At 33.0% G+C, this 10,520-nt stretch overlaps 1 protein-coding gene across 1 annotated transcript; it reads left to right on the top strand.

Annotated features, from left to right (window-relative positions):
* The first annotated feature begins 1,801 nt into the window (after positions 1 to 1,801).
* On the top strand, positions 1,802 to 8,509 carry LOC134696792 (substance-P receptor-like). The gene is made up of 2 exons (XM_063558738.1): positions 1,802 to 1,931; positions 5,778 to 8,509. The coding sequence occupies exon 2, from the start codon at positions 5,796 to 5,798 to the stop codon at positions 6,837 to 6,839; it is 1,044 nt and encodes a 347-aa protein (XP_063414808.1). The 5' UTR covers positions 1,802 to 1,931; positions 5,778 to 5,795; the 3' UTR covers positions 6,840 to 8,509.
* Positions 8,510 to 10,520: the final 2,011 nt, after the last annotated feature.

The raw sequence follows: 10,520 nt of genomic DNA, 5'->3' as shown, positions 1-10,520 counted from the left end.
AACTACTGACAACAATCAGTAGGCAGTAGTATTGAACATGTTTCTATTTCGAACAACTGACACCAATCTTAGGGCAGTGTTATTGAACATGTTTCAATTATAAACAACTGACAACTATCCTAGCTGACTATGCGGTATGGGCTTTGTTCATTGTTAAAGGCCGTACGATGACCTATAGTTGTTAATGTTTGTGTCATTTTGGTATTTTGTGGAGAGTTTTCTCATTGACAATCATACCACATCTTCTTTTTTATATATTAAGGCAATGGTATTCAATATGTTTCAATGTTAAACTACTGACAACAATCTTAGGGCAGTGGTATTCAATATGTTTCAATGCTAAACTACTGACAACAATCTTAGGGCAATTGTATTGAACAGGTTTCAATTCTAAACAACTGACAACAATATATTGGCAGTTGTAATGAACATTTTTCAATGTTAAACAACTGATAACAATCTGAAAGCAATGGTATTGAACATGTATTAATGTTTAACAACTGACAACAGTCTTCAGGCAGTGGTATTCAACATGTTTCAATGTTAAACTACTGACAACAATCTAAGGGCAGTGGTATTCAACAGGTTTCACTGGTATTTAATATGTTTCAGTTTGAAACAACTGACAATAATCTTAGGGCAGTAATATTGAACATGTTTCAATGTGAAACGACTGAGAACAATCTTAGGGCCTTGGTATTGAACATGTATTAATTTCAAATATCTGACAACAATGTTAGGGCATTGGTATTCAATATGTTTCAATTTAAAAAAAAAATTGACAACAATCTGTTTGAGGTGAACCGTTTGTGTTGATGTAAATAAACTCATCATAGATACCAGGATTTAATTTTGGTTTCTTTAACGCCAGACGCGTGTTCGTCTACAAAATACTCAGAAGTGCAGATGACTTTAATATATTAAAGATTTGAATACTATGAAGTTAATAAATGTATGCAGATAATTGAATATCGAGCGAAGATTTCCTCCAAAAGAAGCATCATAATTGGCTTTTCTAATTTTCCAAATTACAAAAAAAAATATACAATGAATCCTACTTCGTACCCAAAAAGTTATGCACACATGTTAAAATGTCATCAAAACAATCTGTCCTACTTTTATATACTGTAAACCAACTTATTTTCGCGGATACTTTATTTCGCGTTTAGTCCATTCTAATCCACTTCGCGGCGATTTTATTTCGCGATTATCTAATTTAATTATTTGGTAAGATAAGAAATTTCCAAGTTATACGTATTCGCGACTATTTAAATTCGCGTTATTTTTCTCCTCGCGAAAGTCGCGAAATTAAATCTCTCGCGACAATTAGTTGGTTTACAGTATAAGTTTTTGATTTTTGATATGTGTAGATGAATTGTTAAAAAGGCTATACCTATATCGCATACACAAAATGAATTGCGTATCTTGACCCACCTGGGATAGAAACACATTTGAATATCTCGACCATTTATTTACCCTTACTACAGAAAAGTGGTTACTACTTGGCTGTTATTGACGAAACATTCACTATTCAAATTATTCAAAGCGTAAAAAAAGTGGATTTTTTTTTTACCTAATCGTTATTTTACCTTAATATTCTTATGTATAAAGGCTAACATTTCTCACAATAACTCATACTCCCTTCTCGATTCGTCTCTTGCAGTCTATGATCAATGTCTTTGGACTGAAACCAATTAATGACTTTCATATTTTACCTGTCAATCAACTGACGTATTTAATCCCCGCACTATATAAGAGAGTCAACATATCATTTATTTCTTATTAGCAGATAACCTTATGATCGAATACACAATTGCTAAAGATCTACTTGGATATCTGATGACAGCATGAGTGTTATACAATATTCATAATTCCAGATAGTCACAGAACAACAAGGACTTTAGTAGCATTGGCATCATAATATTTTGCAGGTAGGACACGCTAATTTCATAGATCAAACTGTGTGTTCCTACCGTTTTATAATATATTGTTTAATGTTTTGGTTAATGTTACCATAAAATAGAGATATTTCTTAAATTGAAAAGTTTTCATAGAGTTTTTTAGAAAAAAAATTTGCCAGTCAAACAGTTAATTACATTACAAAACAACTATTAAAAATATATGAATCTTAAATTTGCCCACACGCAAATGTCAATGTATAGATCATAGAATCTTTCTGCTAATTTTTTTTATGTGTACATACCTATGGTTTTTTTTTATAAAAGTAAACCTACAAAAAGACGTTCATTCGCAACAATGATCAAAATGATATTTTTTATTTGTAATATTAAGCAGTGACAACTTTTTAACTTATCAACGAGATACCAGTTGAGAGGTAAACAAATTTTCAGGAAATTTGTTTACCCCGAACCCGTTATTGTTTTGGGCAAATACCCCTTGTCAGCATGATATAATTGTTTAATTCCACCGAATGTCTTTTTTTTCTATCTTGACCTCAGAATTGACCTCGAAACCGTATAATTGTTTAATACCACTAAATGCGTTTTTGTATCAGTATCAGTCTTGATTGCAGATTTTTTTTTGTAATCAGGTCCTGCTTGACTGTTTACTATTTGCTACTTGTGTATGTATATATAGTAATCAGCTGTTCCGTGTTTCTCACTGTTCAATAATCCTCTTTCTACACTTAACTGTTTTAAAATAGCCTGGTAGCATATTTTTATTGTATTGAATAATGGATTTTCAGTGGGGCAAATTAAATGACACAACTAATGACAAAGCCGGACAACAATCGTGACTTACACACATTTAACTTACTGTGTGACAGGCTCAAATGACACAAAATCCAACCAACACAAAATGTGATTCAAGATGAAAATTAGCATAAAAACCTTTAAAAATGAACAATATTTTCAATGTACATACTTTGGATACCATCTTGAAATATCTGTTGGATATAGATAACAGTGACATCCTGATGAAGAACACCAATAAAAGATACATTCATGACTTTCTTTGTAAATGTTTTATGAGTAAATTCGTGTTGCAAAAAGACGAAATTTCTCATTTTTTTGCACATGGCTTTGAATGCATCGTTGGCATTATTGAAAATAGAATCTGCGATGATATCAAAAGTTTTACTAACTGGCGGATTTCTGAGAAACCTATTCAGGCTCTAACAAACCACTAAGAAACTGCTACGAGTATAAAGTTCTCCGTTGTGTCGCCTCAAGTTGATATAAAACCCTTTCAAAAATGTACACAATTCTGACACCGGCAAATTTCCAAATTCAACATCAAGTTCCTTTGCCAAACAATAATCCCATAACAAATTTACAGCAAACTTTGTGGACTTTTGTTTTAGAATTTAGAGGATAAACGTTATCCTCAGAAGCATCTAGCAAAAATAGCTAGCAAATACCCCGGCACATGGAATTCCCTAATGACAAGAGAGAAAAAATCCTAATTAATAGAAAATTGGTGAAAAATACCGTGTCTTTCATCTAATCAAAAGACAGCATTTATACAAAAGATGGAATTATCAATAATGTTTGAAAACCAAAGTTGCAAATATAGTTTTTACACTTTTTTCTCGCCTTGCTTTCAGAATAAAAGCAGCAGTTTTCTAACTACGTTAAGAAATTAGTACATCTGGAAGTCAGATCAATTGATATTGTAGGTCCTAAAATATATTCATTTTAAAATGTCATTCAAGTGATTGTAGGTCCTAAAATACATTCATTTTAAAATATAATTCAAGTGATTGTAGGTCCTGAAATATATTCATTTTAAAATGTCGTTCAAGTGATTGTAGGTTCTTGAATATATTCATTTTAAAATGTCATTCAGGTGATTGTAGGTCCCAAAATATATTTATTTTCAAATACCATTCAAGTGATTGAAGGTCCTAAAAAATAGTCATATTTAAATTTCATTCAAGTGATTGAAGGTCCTAAAATATAGTTATTTTTAAATGTCCTTCAAGTGATTGAAAGTCCTAAAATATATTCATTTTAAAAGGTCCAAAAATATGTTCATTATAAAATGTCATTCAAGTGATTGAAGGTCCTAAAATATAGTCATTTTAAAATGTGATTCAAGTGATTGAAGGTCCTAAAATATATTCATTGTAAAATGTCATTTAAGTGATTGAAGGTCCTAAAATATGTCTTTTTAAAAATAGAATTCAAGTGATTGAAGGTCCGAAAATATGTTCATTTCTTAATGTCATTCAAGTGGTTGAAGGTCCTAAAATATGTCCATTTTAAAATGTCATTCAAGTTATTGAAGATCCTAAAATATGTCCATTTTAAAATATCATTCAAGTGATTGAAGGTCCTAACATATATTCATTTTCAAATATCATTCAAGTGATTGAAGTTTGTTATGATTTTGTCAAATTTCCTCGCTGTCTTTATGATAGTTATATTTGTTTTCGTCACTACACTGGAAGCCTCAAACTTGACTTATTTATGGTCAGCACTGTCTGCCGTTAAACTTGTCTTTTTTCAATAAATGTTGCTACCGAACCTAAGTTACGCCTTCTGTAACTGATACAAGCGTTGTTTCCGCTGATATATTTAAATATACCTATGTTCGACTCTGAAAAACACTTGAAATTGAAACATTTTTAAAAGGTATCAAACAAAACTCCAAAGAATCACATGAACTACAAAATGGAGTAAATATAAGGAACAGTAGTATACTGCGATTCGAAATTCATAAATAGATAGAGAAAAAGCAAATCCGAGTTACAAACTAAAACTGAGGGATTCGCATCAAATGAAAGAGAACTAAGAGAAAAATCGGATGTTTCAAGAGGGAACCATTTATTGCTATGCACCTACTACTTGACATTCGAACAATAAAGTCAAAAACTAATTTCACATACTCATTATTATTCGTTGGATACCAATGTTCGTTGATTTCGTGGGAACAGTTGAACCACGAAATTATATGTTCAACGAATGACAATTTTTCTTATGTTTGTGTGCAGACTTCGCCAAAACCACGAAATCAAATATCCACGAACATGCAAGTTTTCCTCAATCCACGAAAATTGGTACCCACGAAAATAAATGAATCCACATAATCAGTTTGATCAAACACTGACAACCCCACGTATCTTAAGATCTAGGATCGCATGTTGCTAGTGAGACATGATAACGTACAAAACATCGTATCCGTTGACAATTAAGTTAAGGTGTCATAGATATAAACTATGTTGTGTTTTCTTATAAAACTGTTGTAATAGTTTTTATATAATCTTTTTATACACTGCCTGGTAAAGAAAAGATATAAGTAGAAATGATTTGGATGCGAATGAGACAACTCTCCATCCTAGTCACAATTTGTTAACAGTAAACCATTATAGATCAAGATACAGGCTTCAACAGAAGTCCATATAGCGCGGTCATTCACTACCGTAACATATTAACTGAGGTATATAAAAGCCGTACGATGAGAAAAAACACATGTTACTGGTACGATATGTAAATTGAAGTAAGTTCATCAATTGCTAGTAATGATGTACAAAAAGATCATCCCATTAGAATACCGAATATCTGTTAAATTAGTGATTATAAAAAAACCTTGATTTTCAAATATTTATCGATTTTCAGTTGCTTTTTTGTGTTATTTCGGAAGTCAAATGACGCGAATATGATTATGGAGGCAGTATATGTATAGGTGTTTGTTTTACGCTGCACGAGCACAAAAAGGTTATATTGCGTCGAGAGCTAATTCAAATATTTTATAATTTAGGCAAGTTCTGATAGCATTGCATTACTTCTTTCATTCTATATAATATATTTCAGATTCACAGGAAAATAAGGATGGGAGATGAAGAGAAGGCGGACTTTGATAATGCGTTGGTTATTACTATCTTCTTGTTAATATGGATGGTGGGAATAGTCATATCTAATGGCACTGTGGCTAGTATATTACTTCTACGAAGACGCCTCCGAAATATACCAAATTTGTATATTGTTGCTTTGTCTTTTTCCCAGTTACTTATAGGAACATTCGTCATTATTTCTACAATTTTTGGAGTTAACTTAATCAGCACACCGACGGCTTGGTGTATTACTGCTCCATTTTTTGAACTTTTTGCGTTTTCAGCTGGCATATTTTACCTAGTTGGATTGACAGTAGATAGAGACCGGGCTATTCTTCATCCTATGTCGTACAAACCAACTATACAGAAAACAGTTGTAATCTTAGTCATATTAACGATAGGAGCTTTGGTTTATAGTGTACATGTATTTATCCAGTATGTTATCAGCAACTCTGTTAACAATGACAATAACGATGAAATGACCAGTTCTAACGTAAGCAACCATGAGTCCAGCAACGTGTGTAATATCCTTACAGAAGATGAGTCGTCAGATTTATGGTTTAGAATTTTAGATTTTGTGTTGCTTTTCATGCTGCCAATGATAGCTATGGTAATAATGTACTATCGTATTATTAAAGCATTGTGGGCGCCAACCATATTAACCACGTCATCTACCATACGAAAACGAAAGGTAATTCGATCATCTGTCGTTTGTGTTACATCATTTCTAATATGCTGGTTACCATTCTATCTTCTAGACATAATTCATGACAGTATTGAGGTAATCACGGGAGACGAAGTTAGCGGGAAAGGTTATGATGTTGCTCGGATTGTTGTTATATTCCTTGCGTTGTCAAATAGTCTGATTAATCCCATTATTTACGGATTTTTAAACAAACAATTTCAAAGAGAAATGAGGCTTATCAAAATCAAATATTTTTGTAAAAGTAACCAAATTGCTGATACTCACATCAACACTCACAATCACACAATGGGCATCAAACAAGGAAATTCCAGTCAACAAACATCATTGCCAGCATAAATACATACAAATGGCAACAAACAACGATGTTCATGTCAATAACCACCATTGCCAGCATAAATACATACAAATGGCAACAAGCAATAATGTTTCAGCCAAAAAACATCATTGACAGCATGAATACATACAAATGCCAACAAACAAGGATGTTCCACTTAACAAAAAATAATGTTTCACTTAATAAACAATGAACGAAGGATGTTCCACTTAACAAACAAGGATGTTCTACTCAACGAGCTTCATTTCCAGCATGAATACATACAAATGTCAACAAACATCGATGTTCCACTCAACAAACAATGATCTTCCACTTAACAATCAAGGATGTTCCACTTAACAAACAAGGATGTTCCACTAAACACACAAGGATGTTCCACTAAACTAACAAGGATGTTCCACTTAACAAACAAGAAAGTTCCACTTAACAAACAAGGATGTTCCACTTAACAAACAAGGATGTTTCACTCAGGAAACAAGGCTGTTCCACTTAACAAACTTCATTTCCAGCAGTACATACACATGGCAACAAACAGCGATGTTCCACTTAACAAACAAGGATGTTCCACTTAACAAACAAGGATGTTCCACTCAACAAACAAGGATGTTCCACTCAGGAAACAAGGCTGTTCCACTTAACAAACAAGGCTGTTCCACTCAACAAACTTCATTTCCAGCAGTACATACACATGGCAACAGACAGCCATGTTCCACTGAACAAATAAGGATGTTCCACTTAACAAACAAGGATATTCCACTTAACAAACAAGGATGTTCCACTGAACAAACAATGATGTTCCACTTAACAAACAATGATGTTCCACTTAACAAACAATGATGTTCCACTCAAGAAACAATGATGTTCCACTCAACAAACAAGGATGTTCCACTCAACAAACAAGGATGCTCCACTCAAGAAACAATGATGTTCCACTTAACAAACAAGGATGTTCCACTCAACAAACAATGATGTTCCACTCACGAAACAATGATGTTCCACTTAACAAACAAGGATGTTCCACTCAACAAACAATGATGTTCCACTCAACAAACAAGGGTGTTCCACTCAACAAATAAGTATGCCTCCGGGTGCGGAAATTTCTCGCTACATTGAAGACCTGTTGGTGACTTTCTGCTGTTGTTTTTTTCTATGGTCGGGTTGATGTCTCTTTGACACATTCTCCATTTCCATTCTCAATTTTATGTTCCACTCAACAAACAATGATGTTCCACTTAACAAACAAAGATGTTCTTCTCAAGAAACAATGATGTTCCACTCAACAAACAATGATGTTCCACTCAAGAAACAAAGATGTTCCACTCACTAAGCAATGATGTTCCACTCAACAAACAATGATGCTCCACTCAACAAACAATGATGTTCCACTCAAGAAACAATGATGCTCCAATCAACAAACAATGATGTTCCACTCAAATAAGAAGGATGATCCACTCAACAAACATCATTGCCAGTAAACTTAGAACAATGTAACTGTTTTGATTTACAGCTATGCTTGTCTCTGAAACATACTTTAAGTAACGGAAATGATGTAAATCTTCAACAGAAGCCTGCCACTATTATTTGAACAAACTGTTTCATTATAAATCATGTAATATCAATCTGTTATTTTTGTTTCATTTGGTTTTGTATAACACATTAAATCAGTTATCAAGGACTCAAGCCACTGCAGCGTTTGTCAACTAAATCGACAAATTTCCCGATTTTTCTTGAAATGACATTTCCTGAATAAAACCACGGATTTTTTTCTTTTATTAATTATCAGCAACTATCTATAAAAAAATCAATAAACAAGTGAGTTCCTTAGTTTTGTTTTGCAGGAGAAATATACTACCAGTATTTGGTATACTGACAACATATAACTACAATAGTTCGTCCTATAAAGTTCTATGTATGAAGCATACCTGGGTGTATGTGAATGATAACAACTCTGTTACATGAAAAACAATACTAGAAGTTATTTTGATTCAACAGACTACATTGCTAAAATCTATTGTAACCAATGTTCTACGCGGAATAGATTCACTTGCATGTATTTTGAAAAAAATGTCGAAATTTTGTAGGTCCTAAATACTCACTTCATTTGGCCTTTTATTATTGTTTGTATTCTAGTATCATTGGTGAGTCGACAAGACATTCGTTTGACGTACAAACTTTAAGCCTAGTATCTTTTTTGATGTCATGTAGTACTCATAAGAATCTAACGAAACTTCCCAAAATTGATAGACATTACATCATTCTTGATAATTTTTGCAGACTTATTTGGTCAACAACTCAACACCTCATAAAGTATTTACACATTTTTGTGTATCACTTCCAAGATCGCGAACATTTTCATTTCCCAATTTTGACATAGAATTGACGGATTAACAAACAGGGATCTATGACAAACTTGACAAGTTCATCTTTCAAATCATCAGTTTTTAATCTTGCACCAAACACTACCGTTTGCGCCAACATTTGGAGTTTCCATAACAGAACTATCACTTTGGTAGCGTACACGGTTAACAATATACGGACCTCATTAACAAGAGTAATATAACAAGTGTGCTCATGCTAGAACAAAAACAATAGACGAACACAAATATTACGCTAACCATCTTAACGAATGATTTGTCTGCATTGTCACATCTCACAAGATACATCTTATCGCGTCTTATATCATTCATTATCGCTATTTTGTGCATTTTTCATTCGATCTGTTTCTGTGATAATTTTTCATGTCATGCTACTCGCTTGAGATTAAAAATTATCGCTAGTAGCTAAGTAGCCACGTGTCGTTACTAATGAAATTGACATTAAACTGACAACACTGTCATAAGTACAATAGCGATAAACTGATTATCATTCATTTGGTCATCTCAACTCGATAGCTTTTCTCGCTTCCGCCGTACCGGCTCAAGCGAGAAAAGCAATCTCCTTTAAATGAACAACGATAATCTATAATTATGTACCAATAAAGGTCGCCTGATATGTATTCCTTATTGTGACATTTTATAAATATGAACTGTCTAACCGCATGACGATTGATGAACAAGAATATGTTACTAATTGGTCACAGCCGGTCTTGCTCCTTTTGGAGTATGTGAAATTCCGATATTTAATTAGAAATCTTGATTCGCACAAGGTAGACACGAGCATATAGTTAATAACTTCAAGAAAATATGGTAGCATGTGGGTCGGTCCATTCGTCCGTTTCTTATGATATTCTCTTCCTAGGCATGATGTAAATTCTGGTATTGGCCACAATTTTCCGGTACACTGGACATAGCTAGAAAATGAAAGTGCGAGTACTTTTAATACTTTTTTGTTATATAAGTACTTTAAATACATAAGTTATTAAAGATCTTAATACCAGCACCAAATCAAATTCTCACAAAGTAAAAATAAACATAATTTTATACAACTGTAGGCTAGTTTCGTCTTTTTCTGTTCATATCAATCAATGAACTTCAAACTGCATCATCTGGCATATAGTTATCGCCTATCATCATCAGATATCCTGCAGAATAATCTGGAGCAATACGTTTAACAAACTCCAACAATCACATATTTGAATTTGATATGGTGTGCACTCAAAGTGTTAAATAGAGCATAGTGATATAACACTCTTTATATAGAAAGTACTTACAAACATAGTAATTAGAATTTGATAGGCGAGCAAG

The sequence above is a fragment of the Mytilus trossulus genome, chromosome 14, assembly GCF_036588685.1.
Source record: "Mytilus trossulus isolate FHL-02 chromosome 14, PNRI_Mtr1.1.1.hap1, whole genome shotgun sequence".
Lineage (NCBI taxonomy): Eukaryota > Metazoa > Mollusca > Bivalvia > Mytilida > Mytilidae > Mytilus > Mytilus trossulus.
Note: the sequence above shows the minus strand (reverse complement) of the source record. Positions and strands in the feature narration are given on the sequence as shown.

What these genes read in the sequence shown, in the direction of transcription:
- LOC134696792 (XM_063558738.1), top strand. Translation starts at nt 5,796, where the DNA reads ATGGGAGATGAAGAGAAGGCGGACTTTGATAATGCGTTGGTTATTACT.